The sequence below is a fragment of the Bombina bombina genome, chromosome 2 (assembly GCF_027579735.1).
Source record: "Bombina bombina isolate aBomBom1 chromosome 2, aBomBom1.pri, whole genome shotgun sequence".
Lineage (NCBI taxonomy): Eukaryota > Metazoa > Chordata > Amphibia > Anura > Bombinatoridae > Bombina > Bombina bombina.
The window spans coordinates 1,248,594,583-1,248,615,753 of record NC_069500.1 but is presented as its reverse complement, the minus strand read 5'-3'; the positions used below and the strand labels follow the sequence as shown (position 1 = coordinate 1,248,615,753).

The 21,171-nt window shown below is 39.9% G+C and overlaps 1 protein-coding gene across 2 annotated transcripts in view; it reads right to left on the bottom strand.

The window, feature by feature from the left end:
* Positions 1 to 21,171, bottom strand: part of RFC1 (replication factor C subunit 1) — a 430,548-nt gene that overhangs the window by 135,021 nt on the left and 274,356 nt on the right. For both annotated transcript variants that reach the window (XM_053704049.1, XM_053704048.1), the window contains exon 9: positions 13,387 to 13,474. In XM_053704049.1, coding sequence (XP_053560024.1) covers positions 13,387 to 13,474 — 88 coding nt within the window. The remainder of the gene's footprint in view (positions 1 to 13,386; positions 13,475 to 21,171) is intronic.

The window sequence follows — 21,171 nt, the reverse complement described above, 5'->3', positions numbered from 1 at the left end:
CCCTCCTTACCACTAGGAGGCAAGAGACACCCAAACACACCAGAGATTTAAATCCATTCCACTTTCCACAATCCTCAGTCATACATATAGCTAACAAGATGAGGGAAAAGAGAAAAGCATGAAAGATGAAGCCGGGCAAAAGTGCAAAACAAGTACTACTGCCACCTGAACAAAAAGAAAGGGTGCGTGGACTCTCGCCATCATGAAAGAAATTAATCAGGTAAGCATACATTTCCTTTTCTTTCAGCAGATGGTGTGAGCCCACAAATCATCACGTGTGTAAATCAATACCCAAACCGTGCAGACCACAGGAATAGGGGGAGCAAACAGTGAAGGCAGAATGTTGCTAATCAGGCACTACAGCCAGCAGAACTCTCCTGGCAGCCTCAGAAGAAGCATACAGATTAAAGTAAATTTGTGTGTGTTTATACATATGTATTTGTGTTTTACTGTATATTTACTGTACATATTACAGAAAAATGTCCTTGTTATTTTTAAATACATATTTCAATATATACGTGCATATACCTATATCTGCATATCTATTCCTATAGATATGCATATTACACAAACAGTATCAGATTTATATATAGAAATATATATTCAATAATAAAAAGTAAATTATTTTCTATGTGAAGAACATAGAAATGCAAAAAGTTATTTTAACCCCTTAATGACCACAGCACTTTTCCATTTTCTGTCCGTTTGGGACCAAGGCTATTTTTACATTTCTGCGGTGTTTGTGTTTAGCTGTAATTTTCCTCTTACTCATTTACTGTACCCACACATATTATATACCGTTTTTCTCGCCATTAAATGGACTTTCTAAAGATACCATTATTTTCATCATATCTTATCATTTACTATAAAAAAAAATATAAAATATGAGGAAAAAATCGAAAAAAACACATTTTTTCTAACTTTGACCCCCAAAATCTGTTACATATCTACAACCACCAAAAAACACCCATGCTAAATAGTTTCAAAATTTTATCCTGAGTTTAGAAATACCAAATGTTTACATGTTCTTTGCTTTTTTTGTAACTTATAGGGCCATAAATACAAGTAGCACTTTGCTATTTCCAAACCATTTTTTTTTCAAAATTAGTGCTAGTTACATTAGAACACTAATATCTTTCAGGAATCTCTGAATATCCACTGACATGTATATATTTTTTTTTAGTAGACAACCCAAAGTATTGATCTAGGCCCATTTTGGTATATTTCATGCCACCATTTTACCGCCAAATGCGATCAAATACAAAAAATCGTTCACTTTTTTACAAATTTTTTACAAACTTTTGGTTTCTCACTGAAATTATTTGCAAACCGCTTGTGCAATTATGGCATAAATGGTTGTAAATTCTTCTCTGGGATCCCCTTTGTTCAGAAATAGCAGACATATATGGCTTTAGCATTGCTTTTTGGTAATTAGAAGGCCGCTAAATGCCACTGCGCACCACACGTGTATTATGCCCAGCAATGAAGGGGTTAATTAGGGAGCATGTAGGGAGCATTTTGGGGTAATTTTAGCTTTAGTGTAGTGTAGTAGACAACCCCAACTATTGATCTAGGCCCATTTTGGTATATTTCATGCCACCATTTCACCGCCAAATGCAATCAAATAAAAAAAAAACGTTAACTTTTTCACAATTTTAGGTTTCTCACTGAAATCATTTACAAACAGCTTATGCAATTATGGCACAAATGGTTGTAAATGTTTCTCTGGGATCCCCTTTGTTCAGAAATAGCAGACATATATGGCTTTGGCGATGCTTTTTGGTAATTAGAAGGCCGCTAAATGCTGCTGCGCATCACGCGTGTATTATGTCTAGCAGTGAAGGGGTTAATTATGTAGCTTGTAGGGAACTTGCAGGGTTAATTTTAGCTTTAGTGTAGAGCTCAGCCTCCCACCTGAAACATCAGACCCCCTGATGCCTCCCAAATAGCTCTCTTCCCTCCCCCACCCCACAATTGTCCCCGCCATCTTAAGTACTGGCAGAAACTCTGCCAGTACTAAAATAAAAGGTATATTTGGGCTTTTTTGAGTTTTTTTTTTTAGCATATTTACATATGCTGCTGTGTAGGATCCCCCCTTAGCCCCCAACCTCACAGATCCCCCCCACCAAACAGCTCTCTAACCCTCCCCCTCTGCCTTAATGGGCGCCATCTTGGGTACTGGCAGCTGTCTGCCAGTACCCAGTTTAGAACAAAAAACAGAATTTATGTTTACCTGATAAATTACTTTCTCCAACGGTGTGTCCGGTCCACGGCGTCATCCTTACTTGTGGGATATTCTCTTCCCCAACAGGAAATGGCAAAGAGCCCAGCAAAGCTGGTCACATGATCCCTCCTAGGCTCCGCCTACCCCAGTCATTCGACCGACGTTAAGGAGGAATATTTGCATAGGAGAAACCATATGGTACCGTGGTGACTGTAGTTAAAGAAAATAAATTATCAGACCTGATTAAAAAAACCAGGGCGGGCCGTGGACCGGACACACCGTTGGAGAAAGTAATTTATCAGGTAAACATAAATTCTGTTTTCTCCAACATAGGTGTGTCCGGTCCACGGCGTCATCCTTACTTGTGGGAACCAATACCAAAGCTTTAGGACACGGATGAAGGGAGGGAGCAAATCAGGTCACCTAAATGGAAGGCACCACGGTTTGCAAAACCTTTCTCCCAAAAATAGCCTCAGAAGAAGCAAAAGTATCAAACTTGTAAAATTTGGTAAAAGTGTGCAGTGAAGACCAAGTCGCTGCCCTACATATCTGATCAACAGAAGCCTCGTTCTTGAAGGCCCATGTGGAAGCCACAGCCCTAGTGGAATGAGCTGTGATTCTTTCGGGAGGCTGCCGTCCGGCAGTCTCGTAAGCCAATCTGATGATGCTTTTAATCCAAAAAGAGAGAGAGGTAGAAGTTGCTTTTTGACCTCTCCTTTTACCGGAATAAACAACAAACAAGGAAGATGTTTGTCTAAAATCCTTTGTAGCATCTAAATAGAATTTTAGAGCGCGAACAACATCCAAATTGTGCAACAAACGTTCCTTCTTTGAAACTGGTTTCGGACACAGAGAAGGTACGATAATCTCCTGGTTAATGTTTTTGTTAGAAACAACTTTTGGAAGAAACCCAGGTTTAGTACGTAAAACCACCTTATCTGCATGGAACACCAGATAAGGAGGAGAACACTGCAGAGCAGATAATTCTGAAACTCTTCAAGCAGAAGAAATTGCAACTAAAAACAAAACTTTCCAAGATAATAACTTAATATCAACGGAATGTAAGGGTTCAAACGGAACCCCCTGAAGAACTAAATTGAGACTCCAAGGAGGAGTCAAAGGTTTGTAAACAGGCTTAATTCTAACCAGAGCCTGAACAAAGGCTTGAACATCTGGCACAGCTGCCAGCTTTTTGTGAAGTAACACAGACAAGGCAGAAATCTGTCCCTTCAGGGAACTTGCAGATAATCCTTTTTCCAATCCTTCTTGAAGGAAGGATAGAATCTTAGGAATCTTAACCTTGTCCCAAGGGAATCCTTTAGATTCACACCAACAGATATATTTTTTCCAAATTTTGTGGTAAATCTTTCTAGTTACAGGCTTTCTGGCCTGAACAAGAGTATCGATAACAGAATCTGAGAACCCTCGCTTCGATAAGATCAAGCGTTCAATCTCCAAGCAGTCAGCTGGAGTGAAACCAGGTTCGGATGTTCGAACGGACCCTGAACAAGAAGGTCTCGTCTCAAAGGTAGCTTCCAAGGTGGAGCCGATGACATATTCACCAGATCTGCATACCAAGTCCTGCGTGGCCACGCAGGAGCTATCAAGATCACCGACGCCCTCTCCTGATTGATCCTGGCTACCAGCCTGGGGATGAGAGGAAACGGCGGGAACACATAGGCTAGTTTGAAGGTCCAAGGTGCTACTAGTGCATCCACTAGAGCCGCCTTGGGATCCCTGGATCTGGACCCGTAGCAAGGAACTTTGAAGTTCTGACGAGAGGCCATCAGATCCATGTCTGGAATGCCCCACAGCTGAGTGACTTGGGCAAAGATTTCCGGATGGAGTTCCCACTCCCCCGGATGCAATGTCTGACGACTCAGAAAATCCGCTTCCCAATTTTCCACTCCTGGGATGTGGATAGCGGACAGGTGGCAGGAGTGAGACTCCGCCCATAGAATGATTTTGGTCACTTCTTCCATCGCTAGGGAACTCCTTGTTCCCCCCTGATGGTTGATGTACGCAACAGTTGTCATGTTGTCTGATTGAAACCGTATGAACTTGGCCCTCGCTAGCTGAGGCCAAGCCTTGAGAGCATTGAATATCGCTCTCAGTTCCAGAATATTTATCGGTAGAAGAGATTCTTCCCGAGACCAAAGACCCTGAGCTTTCAGGGATCCCCAGACCGCGCCCCAGCCCATCAGACTGGCGTCGGTCGTGACAATGACCCACTCTGGTCTGCGGAATGTCATCCCTTGTGACAGGTTGTCCAGGGACAGCCACCAACGGAGTGAGTCTCTGGTCCTCTGATGTACTTGTATCTTCGGAGACAAGTCTGTATAATCCCCATTCCACTGACTGAGCATGCACAGTTGTAATGGTCTTAGATGAATGCGCGCAAAAGGAACTATGTCCATTGCCGCTACCATCAACCCGATCACTTCCATGCACTGAGCTATGGAAGGAAGAGGAACGGAATGAAGTATCCGACAAGAGTCTAGAAGCTTTGTTTTTCTGGCCTCTGTCAGAAATATCCTCATTTCTAAGGAGTCTATTATTGTTCCCAAGAAGGGAACCCTTGTTGACGGAGATAGAGAACTCTTTTCCACGTTCACTTTCCATCCGTGAGATCTGAGAAAGGCCAGGACTATGTCCGTGTGAGCCTTTGCTTGAGGAAGGGACGACGCTTGAATCAGAATGTCGTCCAAGTAAGGTACTACAGCAATGCCCCTTGGTCTTAGCACAGCTAGAAGGGACCCTAGTACCTTTGTGAAAATCCTTGGAGCAGTGGCTAATCCGAAAGGAAGCGCCACAAACTGGTAATGCTTGTCCAGGAATGCGAACCTTAGGAACCGATGATGTTCCTTGTGGATAGGAATATGTAGATACGCATCCTTTAAATCCACCGTGGTCATGAATTGACCTTCCTGGATGGAAGGAAGAATAGTTCGAATGGTTTCCATCTTGAACGATGGAACCTTGAGAAACTTGTTTAAGATCTTGAGATCTAAGATTGGTCTGAACGTTCCCTCTTTTTTGGGAACTATGAACAGATTGGAGTAGAACCCCATCCCTTGTTCTCTTAATGGAACAGGATGAATCACTCCCATTTTTAACAGGTCTTCTACACAATGTAAGAATGCCTGTCTTTTTATGTGGTCTGAAGACAACTGAGACCTGTGGAACCTCCCCCTTGGGGGAAGCCCCTTGAATTCCAGAAGATAACCTTGGGAGACTATTTCTAGCGCCCAAGGATCCAGAACATCTCTTGCCCAAGCCTGAGCGAAGAGAGAGAGTCTGCCCCCCACCAGATCCGGTCCCGGATCGGGGGCCAACATTTCATGCTGTCTTGGTAGCAGTGGCAGGTTTCTTGGCCTGCTTTCCCTTGTTCCAGCCTTGCATTGGTCTCCAAGCTGGCTTGGCTTGAGAAGTATTACCCTCTTGCTTAGAGGACGTAGCACTTTGGGCTGGTCCGTTTCTACGAAAGGGACGAAAATTAGGTTTATTTTTTGCCTTGAAAGGCCGATCCTGAGGAAGGGCGTGGCCCTTACCCCCAGTGATATCAGAGATAATCTCTTTCAAGTCAGGGCCAAACAGCGTTTTCCCCTTGAAAGGAATGTTAAGTAGCTTGTTCTTGGAAGACGCATCAGCCGACCAAGATTTCAACCAAAGCGCTCTGCGCGCCACAATAGCAAACCCAGAATTCTTAGCCGCTAACCTAGCCAATTGCAAAGTGGCGTCTAGGGTAAAAGAATTAGCCAATTTGAGAGCATTGATTCTGTCCATAATCTCCTCATAAGGAGGAGAATCACTATCGACCGCCTTTATCAGCTCATCGAACCAGAAACATGCGGCTGTAGCGACAGGGACAACGCATGAAATTGGTTGTAGAAGGTAACCCTGCTGAACAAACATCTTTTTAAGCAAACCTTCTAATTTTTTATCCATAGGATCTTTGAAAGCACAACTATCCTCTATGGGTATAGTGGTGCGTTTGTTTAAAGTGGAAACCGCTCCCTCGACCTTGGGGACTGTCTGCCATAAGTCCTTTCTGGGGTCGACCATAGGAAACAATTTTTTAAATATGGGGGGAGGGACGAAAGGAATACCGGGCCTTTCCCATTCTTTATTAACAATGTCCGCCACCCGCTTGGGTATAGGAAAAGCTTCTGGGAGCCCCGGCACCTCTAGGAACTTGTCCATTTTACATAGTTTCTCTGGGATGACCAACTTGTCACAATCATCCAGAGTGGATAATACCTCCTTAAGCAGAATGCGGAGATGTTCCAACTTAAATTTAAATGTAATCACATCAGGTTCAGCTTGTTGAGAAATGTTCCCTGAATCAGTAATTTCTCCCTCAGACAAAACCTCCCTGGCCCCATCAGACTGGGTTAGGGGCCCTTCAGAAACATTATTATCAGCGTCGTCATGCTCTTCAGTATCTAAAACAGAGCAGTCGCGCTTACGCTGATAAGTGTTCATTTTGGCTAAAATGTTTTTGACAGAATTATCCATTACAGCCGTTAATTGTTGCATAGTAAGGAGTATTGGCGCGCTAGATGTACTAGGGGCCTCCTGAGTGGGCAAGACTCGTGTAGACGAAGGAGGGAATGATGCAGTACCATGCTTACTCCCCTCACTTGAGGAATCATCTTGGGCATCATTGTCATTGTCACATAAATCACATTTATTTAAATGAATAGGAATTCTGGCTTCCCCACATTCAGAACACAGTCTATCTGGTAGTTCAGACATGTTAAACAGGCATAAACTTGATAACAAAGTACAAAAAACGTTTTAAAATAAAACCGTTACTGTCACTTTAAATTTTAAACTGAACACACTTTATTACTGCAATTGCGAAAAAACATGAAGGAATTGTTCAAAATTCACCAAATTTTCACCACAGTGTCTTAAAGCCTTAAAAGTATTGCACACCAAATTTGGAAGCTTTAACCCTTAAAATAACGGAACCGGAGCCGTTTTGAACTTTAACCCCTTTACAGTCCCTGGTATCTGCTTTGCTGAGACCCAACCAAGCCCAAAGGGGAATACGATACCAAATGACGCCTTCAGAAAGTCTTTTCTAAGTATCAGAGCTCCTCTCACATGCGACTGCATGCCATGCCTCTCAAAAACAAGTGCGCAACACCGGCGCGAAAATGAGGCTCTGCCTATGCTTTGGGAAAGTCCCTAAAGAATAAGGTGTCTAAAACAGTGCCTGCCGATATTATTATATCAGAATACCCAAATAAAATGATTCCTCAAGGCTAAATATGTGTTAATAATGAATCGATTTAGCCCAGAAAAAGTCTACAGTCTTAATAAGCCCTTGTGAAGCCCTTATTTACGATCGTAATAAACATGGCTTACCGGATCCCATAGGGAAAATGACAGCTTCCAGCATTACATCGTCTTGTTAGAATGTGTCATACCTCAAGCAGCAAGAGACTGCTCACTGTTCCCCCAACTGAAGTTAATTGCTCTCAACAGTCCTGTGTGGAACAGCCATGGATTTTAGTGACGGTTGCTAAAATCATTTTCCTCATACAAACAGAAATCTTCATCTCTTTTCTGTTTCTGAGTAAATAGTACATACCAGCACTATTTCAAAATAACAAACTCTTGATTGAATAATAAAAACTACAGTTAAACACTAAAAAACTCTAAGCCATCTCCGTGGAGATGTTGCCTGTACAACGGCAAAGAGAATGACTGGGGTAGGCGGAGCCTAGGAGGGATCATGTGACCAGCTTTGCTGGGCTCTTTGCCATTTCCTGTTGGGGAAGAGAATATCCCACAAGTAAGGATGACGCCGTGGACCGGACACACCTATGTTGGAGAAATGTGCTTTTTTTTTTAACAAAAATCCCTTTTTCTGTAGTGTAGCTCCCCCCACACCCAAGAACAACCCCCCACCCCTCCAAGATCCCTTTTACTAACGTTTATTTGTTTTTTAATGTGTCCCTTTTCCCCCACAGTTACAATCTAATTTTCTGTAGTATAGCGGTTCCCACCCGCTCCCGCCCCGTGCACGCGCCCGCCCGCCACCCTCTGTGCACGCGCGCGCGCCCGTGCGCGCCCCCGTCAGCTCCGGCCCCGATCCCGCCCCCCTCCACCTTATACGGCCCATCGATGGCCGCCCACCCGCCTCCCAAGTCAGCTCCCACCCACCAACGTTACCGGCCACCGATGTCCGGTGCAGAGAGGGCCACAGAGTGGCTCTCTCTGCATCGGATGGCCATGCAGGGTTATTGCAGGATGCCTCCATATCGAGGCATCACTGCAATAACCGGAAAGCAGCTGGAAGCGAGCAGGATCGCTTCAAGCTGCTTTCCACACTGAGGACGTGCAGGGTACGTTCTCAGGCATTAACTGCCTTTTTTCTGAGGACGTACCCTGCACGTCCTCAGTCGTTAAGGGGTTAAAATGAATATTGTTTCTGGCCAATATGAAATGGCTGCCAAGTTCCACCAACTCATGAAATCATGATCTGAGCTGCATAAGGCATCCAATCACAAAAGGCTCACTAGTTGAATTCAACAGACTGTCAATATTATTCAGCAGAGTGCCTAGATGTAGCCCAGATCACAATGTTATCAGTGGACAAAACAATATTCATCTTAAAATACATGTTTTACCGTTCTTGCTGCATGATATAAGAAGGGGTGCAGGAGGATATTTGCAGCTTAAGGTAAGACTTTAAGATGACTAAGGTGTAGACTGTCCCTTTTAAGGCAAATTTTTAAAAATGATTAAACATACTGTAAAAATATATCAATATAGTCCATGCATTATTTAGAATATTTTACATTATGTTTAATATTATTTATGAATTTTTAAAAAATGTAATATGTAATATTTAAATGACACAATTTAAGTACACTACGTTTTCATGTGCACTAACTTGACCGTAAAAAAAAAAAATCAATCGTCTTAAGTTGCTTGACTGTAGCGGGACAATCATCTACCTCTAAGGTAATTAAAGATTCCCACAATAAGGCATGAATATGCTCAAGCCTGAAACTAAAGGACACAACCTCTGCCACAGCAGCGGGGTTCTAAAACTCATAAAGACTGTTTAGAATAGAGTCGTCAGAGACACCCTTCATTAATGAGTAACACAGTGGCCGCTCCTTAGGTTAATCCTTGATGAAGAACCACCTATAAATCATTGCAAACATTTGTGCCTTACAGCTGGAAGCAAGCAAACTAAAACCTCACTAATAGAGTGAATATAACCCTAAAGTTTTGGAGAAAGTTCAGATGGACTCTCCAAGGAGCACGTCTGATAGGGTAAAAACCCTTGCACACTCTGAAAGTGCAGTAAAACCCTGTTTAGGATTATCAATAGACTCAGGACATGATACAAAACTGTGCAGGACACACCTGAGAATCCTTACAAAGCAAACACAAACTAGAAGGGTTAAAGCATCAGAATATTTCCCTTCTAGATCAGCTGATGGACCAGAGGTCTGAGCTGCAGTAGTTTTCTCCATAGCACCTGTTAGGGATACGTTTTGGGTCTGGATACACCTTATCACCGATACGTATTCTAGACCTCAGCTGGAGCAGAGCATTTCACCACACAAGGCCTTGGAGAGTAAAATTAGACACGCACACAGACTATAGTCTAAGTCTATTATAAACAGTGTTGCGGTTATATAGTATACATCACATACATTGCAATTTTACACAGAGGGGCTTCATACACGCCCCCTTATTACAACATACACAGTGGAAAATAACAGAACTTGAGACATGAAATTGTTTATGTAAAAAGCAAGAAAGCAGACATTCGTCCTTGGTATAAGATAAAGAAGAAATGTGGTGAGACCATGTTGATACTAGCAGGTATGGTTACGTTCTTACAGTACCAGTAAGGAAATAGCTTAAGTATTAGAGATAAACAGAAGTAAATAAGCAGTATAAAGCATACAAATTCTTAACCACGAAGGGCAGGACACAATGTAAAACTGATTAACCCTCAAAAGGTAAACCGTACAATTAATATAAGTTGCTGTTCAAATAAGTGCTGAAAAAAGGCTTACATAGCCAATAGCACATAAAGCGATAAATACAATCTGTACCCCAAATGTGAAGCCAAGCTCTGATAATCAGAGTGTTTTACCAAGTTCACTGGTCCTGAGAACCTTCCTACATGCTAAGAATGTTAAAGCAACACAGTCACCGGAAAGGATTAAACCACAGAAAAAGCATTCGAAAAGGCCTGCTAAAAAGTTAACCCTTAAAGCAACAGTAACTTTAAAAAAAACAAAGATTTTTTTTAAAGTGCTAAAAAACTGTTAGTATAAGGTGTATAAATATATATCCCTAGACAATGTGAAGCATGTTAACATGTTCATACCAATAGTTGTGGGCTATGAAGCTGCAGGTACACAAGGAGTGGATCACTGTAGACCAAGGGATTCGTGGACAAATCTACATTTCACCTGGGAGGCCATCGACATTTCTGAATAAAAAAAAATACTTTTCACGTCCTGGCTGATAACGCCTTGTCTGCCCCTCTGAACAACAAAGTACTGTGCGGAGAATTCGAACCTTAGATCGATTAGAGCATTCACTTTCAAACGATGAGTAGATCTTGCACTTCACTTTCACCTCACTCCTCATTAAGGAGACAAAAGAAAATGACAGAATCATGAGAGAGATTTAAAGCTCTGGTTTGTTGGGGTGTCTTTTGCTTCCTCCTAGTGGTCAGGAGGGGAATATACCCACACATGATGACTTGTGAACTCTCACCATCTGATGAAAGAAAACCATTATCAATATGTTTGTGAATGTTCTAGGAGCCATGAATGATGTGCCATATATAATGGAATATAAAGATAAGTATATTGAAGATCTATAGTTGCCACCTGAATTATTATTACTCTAATTATGGTTAATATGGATTCCATCTTTATATGTCTGTGCCATATAAATTTGTTAAAACTAGTGGATAATCAAGACTAGCTGTCTTGAATGTCCGTATAAAGAAAGAAAGCCATTATCAAAACATAATTATTTTAAAAATAAGTGTGTTTCAACGTCATATAAAAAAATATTTAAAAAAAAAAATTATACCTATAAAAACATTTTGTTGTAACCAGTCCTCTTGTCGGACTTGGCGATAAATAAGTTTAAAAACACGTCACATTCATTTCCATATGATAGGAAAACAAAAAAAGTCTTATGTTTAATCATTTGATCCTTCTATAAGGGAACGAACAGCTCTCAAACGTTTATAAGGGCAAGGTTTATCAAACGCTATGAGAATTCTCCTCTATTCTCATATGCATTCACCTCAACACGCCTTTGGAGAAGTGCATCTGTGCACCCAAATTTATAAAATAAAAAAAATGGTAGCATTTATTTGCGATTTTCCAAAGGCGAGCTTAGGTGAACTAACAATTTTCTCCTGTCGAATAACTATATGCGCCTAATTTATCATTGGAAATAAGCTTAATTATTAGTTATGTGTAAATCTTGATTAAAGAAATACCCATATAAATAAATAATGTTATTTACTTTTTTACACTTCTTTTTGTGTCCTTTTATAGAACATATTTGTATGTCTTGTCACTAGTGGATAAACTAAAAAGTGGAAAAAGTTTCATAATATTCCAATCGCATTTGTAATATTCATATTTTATAATATTGCGATAGCACCGTAGCAAACGTGTTCTAGATTAATAATATAGATCTATAGATACATTTATCGAACAAGTTTACTACAGTGCAATTGCAATATTATAAAATATGAATATTACAAAACACAAAATCGCAAATGCAATATTGTGAAATACGAAATCGCAAAATCTTCCTCCTCTGGCCTTTCCAGGCACAGTGCAAAAGAAATTCCTGCCAATATAAGAAAGAACACAATTTCTTATGCTGTTCTCCACAGTACTTATGGAGAACTTCAGTGCAAGCATTTGTAGGAAAACCAAGTTCGCTATAGGCACAAAAAATTTATAAATAAGCAACTAGTCAATTTGATAAGGCGTAGTAAAAAAATATGCCTGTGACAATCTAAAGTAACCATTTTTTGGCACTCTCCTGTGCGCCTAGGCGAAGCTAAACTAAAGGGACAGTCTAGTATAAATTAAACTTTCATTATTCAGATAGGACTTTTAATTTTAATCAACTTTCCAATTTACTTTTATTATCAAATTTGCTTTTTTCTCTTGGTATTCTTAGTTTAAACTAAACATAGGTAGGCTCATATGCTAATTTCTAAGCCTTTGAGGGCTGCCTCTTATCACAGGCTTTTTAAATCTCTTTTCAACACAAAGAGACAGAAAGTACACGTGGGCCATATAGATAACACTGTGTTCAGGCACAGGGGTTATTTAAGATTTAGCACAAAACAATGCTAAATTTAAGACGATAATAAACAGTCACAGTCATGTGATCAGGGGCTGGAAGAAGGTTCCTAGATATAAGGTAATCACAGAGGTAAAAAGTACATTAATATAACTGTGTTGGTTATGTAAAACTGGGGAATGTGTAATAAAGGGATTATCTATCTTTTAAAACAATAAAAAGTCTATGGTAGACTGTCCCTAAAGTAGGAGAATTTTAGTCGAACTTGCCCAATTTTAGGTGCATTTTAATAAATAAGGGAATTCATTTGTGTCCGCATTAAGGCAAATATAGGAGAACATCAATGATAAAGCTTGATCTAAGCATCTGGTTACCCATATAATTTATTCCATTCCTTTTTCTTATTGTATTAGACTAAGTAAAATTATTTTGCAATGCATAGCAAAGAGAATGCCAGTTTCCAGATACATGGTGGTCACCAGTAATTCATTAATTATTATCTTTATAATATTCCCATTAAATATTTCCTCCATATTGTAATTATTAGATACCTTGGAAATGAAAGAGTAAATAAAAAAAATAGAAACAAAAAGCTCCCAGATCTCCCCTTACACACGTTTCAATAAACGCTTCTTTAGTAAAACGCACGTAAGCAGAGAACTGGCTATCTCTCTCTGTTTGCTTTTTTAATTTGCTCTAATAATTACAAATATAAAGTTTATAATAATGAATCATATATTTGACTTACTGGTAAAATGCTACATGAGGGTCCCAAGAGAGAAATATGATTTTTCAGTGAAACATTATTACACCGCTATTGTATCCATTACCTGAGGGTGCATGCGTTTCTTTCTCAGACTTTGGCGGACTAATTTTAGAAGAGGGAGTCGTCTGCTTCTCTTCAGAGAACTTTCGCACCTTTAAAAAAATAAATAAATTGCATAATCCTTTTCTTCTTAAAAGTTCTACATTATTTATATTTAAATATATTTCTTAGACTATTACAGTTGTCTTTTTGTTATACCAAAAAGAACGAATGAAGGAAGGATTCTAGTCTACTAATTCTTTTTACCAATCTAGATAATACTGGATTTGTTAATTATCACAACTAATATTTTTATTTTCAAAAAATATGTTGCGGTGAGAGGACCATTGATGCCTTTGAATTCCATGGCCTTTTTAAAAACCACTTAAGGAAGCCGGTTGGCTATATGCAAACTTATTTAAATTAAATAAATAAATGGTAAATCTGAAATATACAAATGTCCCTTTTATCTTGCAAAACCTTACTTAAAAAAGTATAACATTTTCTCTCTCCAAAATTCCTAGATTTTTTTTTTATTTTTTTTTTTTAACATTTTCTGGAAATAGAACCATTTATGCTTACCTGATAAATTAATTTCTTTCATGGTAATGAGAGTCCATGATCCATTACTCCTGGGGAATTACTCTTCATTACCACTAGGAGGCAAAAATTCCCAAACCCAAGAGCCCTATAAAACCCCTCATCTCCCATATACCTCAGTCTAATGTATAGCCAAGCAAAGGGTAAAAAAAAAAAGGGAATAAGAATCATAAAAGGAGCAGAAAAACAATTTATGTAAGAACTTACCTGATAAATTAATTTCTTTCATATTGGCAAGAGTCCATGAGCTAGTGACATATGGGATATACAATCCTACCAGGAGGGGCAAAGTTTCCCAAACCTCAAAATGCCTATAAATACACCCCTCACCACACCCACAATTCAGTTTAACGAATAGCCAAGTAGTGGGGTGATAAAATAAGGGAGTAAAAAAGCATACAAAGAGAGGAACTGGAAATAAAACTGTGCTTTTTATACAAAAATCATAACCACCATAAAAAAGGGTGGGCCTCTTGGACTCTTGCCAATATGAAAGAAATGAATTTACCAGGTAAGATCTTACATAAATTATGTTTTCTTTCATGTAATTGGCAAGAGTCCATGAGCTAGTGACGTATGGGATAGAAATACCCAAGATGTGGGAGACCACAGAAGAGTCACTAGAAATGGAGGGATAAAATAAAAACAGCTATTTCCGCTGAAAAAATAAAATCCACAAAAAAACAAGTCTTTCTTAAAAAAAATCACGAAAAAAACAAATCATAAGTAGAAGAATCAAACTGAAACAGCTGCCTGAAGAACTTTTCTACCAAAGACTGCTTCAGAAGAAGCAAATACATAAAAATGGTAAAATTTAGTAAATGTATGCAAAGAAGACCAAGTTGCTGCTTCTTAAAAGCCCAAGAAGTGGCGTCTGATCTATTAGAATGAGCTGTAATTCTCTGAGGCGGAGACTGTCCCCGCCTCTACATAAGCCTTGTGAATCAAAAGCTTTAACCAAGAAGCCAAAGAAATGACAGAGGCTTTCTGACCTTTCCTAGGACCAGAACAAACAACAAATAGACTAGTTCTTCCTGAAATCTTTAGTAACTTCGACATAATATTTTAAAGCTCTTACAACATCCAAAGAATGTAGAGATCTTTCAATAGTATTCTTGGGATTAGGACAAAAGGAAGGAACAACAATTTCCCTACTAATGTTGTTAGAATTCACAACCTTAGGAAGAAATTTAAACGAAGTCCACAAAACAGCCTTATCCTGATGGAAAATCAGAAAAGGAGACTCACAAGAGAGCAGACAATTCAGAAACTCTTCTGGCTAAAGAGATAGCCAAAAGGAACAATACTTTTCAAGAAAGTAGTTTAATATCCAAAGAATGCATAGGCTCAAAAGCAGGAACCTGCAAAGCCTTCAAAACCAAATTAAGATATTAATTTAATAACAGGCTTGATACAAACCAAAGCCTGAACAAAACAGTGAATATCAGGAAGATTAGCATTTTTTCTGTGAAATAAAACAGAAAGAGCAGAGATGTGTCCCTTCAAAGTACTTGCAGACAAACCTTTATCCAAACCATCCTGAAGAAACTGTAAAATTTTAGGAATTCTAAAAGAATGCCAAGAGAATTTATGAGAAAAACACCATGAAATAGTTTTTCCAAAACCGATAATAAATTTTTCTTAAAACAGACTTAAGAGTCTGTAGCATAGTATTAATCACTGAGTCAGAGAAACCTCTATGACTAAGCACTAAGCGTTCAATTTCCATACCTTCAAATTTAGCGATTTGAGATCCTGATGGAAAAACGGCCCTTGAAACAGAAGGTCTGGCCTTAAAGGAAGTGGCCAAGATTGGCAACTGGACATCCGGACAAGATCTGCATAACAAAACCTGTGAGGCCATGCTGGTGCTATCAGAAACACCTGCGATTGTTCCAATATGATCTTGGAGATCACCCTTGGAAGGAGAACTAGAGGCGGAAAAATGTAAGCAGGTTGGTAAAACCAAAGAAATGCTAACGCATCCACCATCTGCGCCTGGGGATCCCTGGACCTGGAAAGGTACCTGGGAAGCTTCTTTTTTTGATGGGAAGCCATCAAATCTATTTCGGGGAGACCCCACATCTGTAGAATATGACAAAATACATTGGGATGGAGAGACCACTCCCCTGGACGTAAAGACTGACGACTGAGATAATCCACTTCCCAATTGTCTACACCTGGAATATGTATAGCAAAAATTAGACAGGAGTTGGATTCCGCCCAAGAAAGCATCCGAGATACTTCTTTCATCGCTAAAGGACTGCGAGTACCCCCTTTATGATTGACATATGCCACAGTTGTGATATTGTCCGTCTGAAAACAAATGAATAATTTTCTCTTTAATAGTGACCAAGCCTGAAGAGCCCTGAAAATAGCACTGAGTTATAAAAAATTGATTGGTAACCTCGCCTCTTGAGGATTCCAGACTCCTTGTGCTGTCAGAGACCCCCGGACAGTTCCCCAACCTGTGAGACTTGAATCTGTTGAAATAACAATCCAGGCAGGACGAACAAAAGAGGCCCCTTGAATAATTTGATGATGGACTAACCACCAGGACAGAGTTGAATGTTGGGATTTAAGAATATCAACTGTGATATCCGAGTATAATCCCTGCACCATTGATTCAGCATGCAAAGCTGAAGAGGTCTCATATGAAAACGAGCAAAGGGGATCGCGTCCGATGCTGCAGTCATGAGACCTAAAACTTCCATGCACATAGCCACTGAAGGGAATGATCGAGACTGAAGGTTTCGACAGGCAGAAACCAATTTCATTCGTCTCTTGTCTGTTAAAGACAAAGTCATGGACACAATCTATCTGGAAACCTAAAAAGATACCCCTTGTCTAAGGAATCAAGGAACTCTTTGGTAAATTGATCCTCCAACCATGTCTTCGAAGAAACAACACAAGTTGATTTGTGTGAGATTCTGCTAAATGAAAAGATTAAGCCAGTACCAAGATATAGTGCAAATAAGGAAACACCGCAATACCCTGTTCTCTGATTATAGATAGAAGGGCACCGAGATCCTTTGAAAAGATTCTTGGAGCTGTTGCTAAGCCAAATGGAAGAGCAACAAACTGGTAATGCTTGTCTAGAAAAGATAACCTCAGAAACTGATAGCGGTATGGTTGAATCGGAATATAAAGATGCGCATCCTGTAAGTCTATTGAGGACATGTAATGACCTTGCTGAGCAAAAGGCAGAATAGTCCTTATAGTCACCATCTTGAAAGTTGGCACTCCTACAAAATGATTAAAAAACTAAGGATCCAGAACTGGTCTGAAAGAATTTTCTTCTTCGTGACAATGAATAGATTTGAATAAAAACCCAGACCCGGTTCCTGAATTGAAACTGGTACAATCACTCCTGAAAGCTCTAGATCTGAAACACATTTCAGAAAAGCCTGAGTTTTCACAGGATTTGTTGGAACGTGAGAGAGAAAAAATCTTCTCACAGAAGGTCTTATTCTGAAACCTATTCGATACCCCTGGGAGACAATATTCTGAATCCAATGATTCTGAATGGAACCTGCCCAAACGTCTTGAAATAATATCAATCTGCCCCCCACCAGTAAAACTGGATTGAGGGCTGCACCTTCATGCAGTCTTGGGGGCTGGCTTTGGTTTTTTGTAAGGCTTGGATTTATTCCAACTCGAGGAAGGCTTCCAATTGGAGCCAGAATCCTTAGGGGAAGGAGTGGTTTTCTGTTATCTATTCTGTCGAAACGAACAAAACCGATTAGAAGCTCTAGATTTGCCTTTAGACTTTATCTTGAGGCAAAAAAACTCCCTTCCCCCCCAGTAATAGTGGAAATAATTGAATCCAACTGGTAACCAAACAAATGATTACCCTGGAATGAAAGAGATAGTAACCTAGATTTAGATACCATGTCAACATTCCATGATTTGAGCCATAAAGCTCTTCTAGCTAAAATAGCTAAAGACATAGATTTAACATTTATCTTGATATAAAAAATAGCATCACAGATAAAATAATTAGCATGTTGAAGTAAACCAACAATGCTATGCAAATCAAAATCTTTTTCCCGTTGTGCTAAGCTAGCCAACCAAAAAGTTGATGCAGCCGCAATATCAGCCATAGAAATGGCAGGTCTGAGCATATAGCCAGAATGCAAATAAGCTTTCCTTAGATAAGATTCAATTTTCCTATCTAAAGGATACTTAAAAGAGGTATTATCTTCCATAGGGATAGTAGTACGTTTAGCAAGAGTAGAAATAGCCCCATCAACCTTAGGGACTTTTCCCCAAAACTCTAATCTAGCCACTGGCAAAGGATACAACTTTTTAAACATTGAAGAAGGAACAAAAGACGTACCAGGCATAGACCAATCCTTAGCATCAGAAATGGCATCAGGAACAGGAAAAACCTCAGGAGTAGGCACAGGAGGTTTATAGACAGAATTTAAACATTTACTGGATTTATTATCAAGAGGACCAGACTCCTCAATATCCAAAGTTATTAACACTTCTTTTAACAAAGAACGATTAAACTCAATCTTAAAAAGATAAGATGATTTATCAGTGTCAATGTCTGAAGTAGGATCCTCTGAACCAGAGAGATCCTCATCAAAGGAGGATATATCAGTATGTTGTCGGTCATTACAAATTTCATCAGTATTATTAGAAGTTTTAAAAGACCTTTAATGTTTATTTGAAGCCGGTATAGCAGCCATAGCCTTTTGTATCGCATCAGCAATATAATTTTTCATATCAACAGGGATATCATGTACTTTTGATGTTGAAGGAACAACAGATACTGTACTAGCACTAATAGAAACCTTCTCTGCATTCAAAAGCTTATCATGACAACTGTTACATACTACAGCTGGAGATATAATCTCCACTAGCTTACAACAGATACACTTAGCTTTGGTAGAACTGTGTTCAGGCAGCATTGTTTCTACAGCAGCTTCTGAGACAGGATCAGATTGAGACATCTTGTAAAATTTAAAAAGAGAAAAATAACATTAAAAATAAATATCTTATTTCCAAATATAGCAGTTTCAGGAATGGGGAAAAAATGCAAGTGCTAAATTTGGCATAAAAAGCAAAGGCAAAAGCCCTCTGAGCATAAAGAAAGCAAGGAGCATATAGGAAGTGAGGTAAAATAAAATTAAAAAATGTTGGCGCCAAGTATGACTCACAACGCAAAAGGAAGCTGAGAAATATTTTGGCGCCAACAAACATCCGGAAATGACGCAACTCGCGTCATAACACAATTTCGCACCAAACAACCTAGTGTCAACTAAGACGCAGGAAATGAGGAACTTGCGTCATAACCGACGCACATTTGCGCACAAAAAAAATTCTCGTGCCATTGAAAAACAAAAGACTATACCCCAGGTAAGACAAACTTCCTAAACATGATTCCCATAAACTGCTGGACTGCAAAGGGGAAATACACATAGACCTGACTCATGGCAAATATAAGTAAAATAGATATATTTAAAACTTTACATTAATACAAAAAGCGCCAAACCATTTACCGAAAGACACCCATCCACATATAGCAGATAGCCAAACCAGTACTGAAAGCTATCAGCAGAGGTAATGGTATATAAGAGTATATCGTCGATCTAAAAAGGGAGGTAGGAGATGAATCCCTACGACCGATAACAGAGAACCCTTGAGAAGATTTCCCGCGAGGAAAACCATAAAATCAAACAGGTGATACTCTCTTCATATCCCTCTGACAAACACTGTACTCAGAGGAATTGGGCTTCAGAATGCTTATAAGCGCTTATCATAGAAGAAATCATAAAAATCAAGCAAACTTACTTCACCACCTCCATAGGAGGCAAAGTTTCTAAAACTGAATTGTGGGTGTGGTGAGGGGTGTATTTATAGGCATTTTGAGGTTTGGGAAACTTTGCCCCTCCTGGCAGGATTGTATATCCCATACGTCACTAGCTCATGGACTCTTGCCAATTACATGAAAGAAAGAAAAAAGGTGCATAACCCTTTTAGTGCCAACGACGGCTCTGAGCCGTCGCAAATTTTCCCACCTTGAAGGCAATCTGGGGGCTCCCATCGACTCCCAACCCAGCGATCAGGCCTGTATAGTGACAGGCATCGCTGGGGCTTCATGTTTTGTGAGGTGATGTCAATCACAATGATGTGATTGTAATGCTCGTGGGAAATTCCACTATCAGACCAAACTTGGTCAGTAGTCTTCTTATCCCGGCGTCAAGCTGGAATGATAAGTAATATCCCAAGGCAGAAAAAGTTCACAAAATGAGGTAAGCAGTACTCACACTATGCAGGGTAGACTTTGGCAGCAGCAGGCACGAATAGGCAGATAGGCAGTTCAAGGGCAAACCACTTGAAGGACTGGAAACAGACAGGATAGTCTCTGACGGCAATAGGCAGGGAATCTAGCGTTAAGGCAGTTCAAGGGTAAATCAATAGAAAGGTCAGGCAGGCAGAGTTCGGCAACCTAATGGCAATCCAATATTTTAGGGTTAAGGCAAGCAGAGAAGTCAAAACAGGCAAAGTTCATCAACGGTAAAGCAATGCAGCAATTCAGGGGTTAAGGCAAGCAGCGTAGTCAAAACAGGCAGAGTTCAACAGTAAAGCAGTCCAGCAAAGAGATATACAGCACCCAGGAGCACAAGACGTAACACCTATACTTGGGCACAGGTGAGAGAGACTGCGGCCTTTACATAGGGAAGACAGGGGGGGGCGGTGATGATGTCATCACCGTGCTGCAGTTACACTGCCGTATCCCTAGCAACAGGAGGAGTGCCTGTGTCCGTGGCAATGACCACAGCAGAGCAGAGGAGCAGAGTGACACTGATGAAGTCACCGTGCAACTTTATTGAAAATTTACAATGGACAGTATAGGGAAATGGGGCATGCTTGCTTAGAAGCCTGTATCTACAGACCCTTAGAACTTACCTGATAAATTCATTTCTTTCATATTGGCAAGAGTCCATGAGCTAGTGACATATGGGATATACAATCCTACCAGGAGGGGCAAAGTTTCCCAAACCTCAAAATGCCTATAAATACACCCCCTCACCACACCCACAATTCAATTTAACGAATAGCCAAGCAGTGGGGTGAAAAAGAAAGGAGTAGAAAGCATCAACAAAGGAAATTTTAAAATAATTGTGCTTTATACAAAAAATCATAACCACCATAAAAAGGGTGGGCCTCATGGACTCTTGCCAATATGAAAGAAATG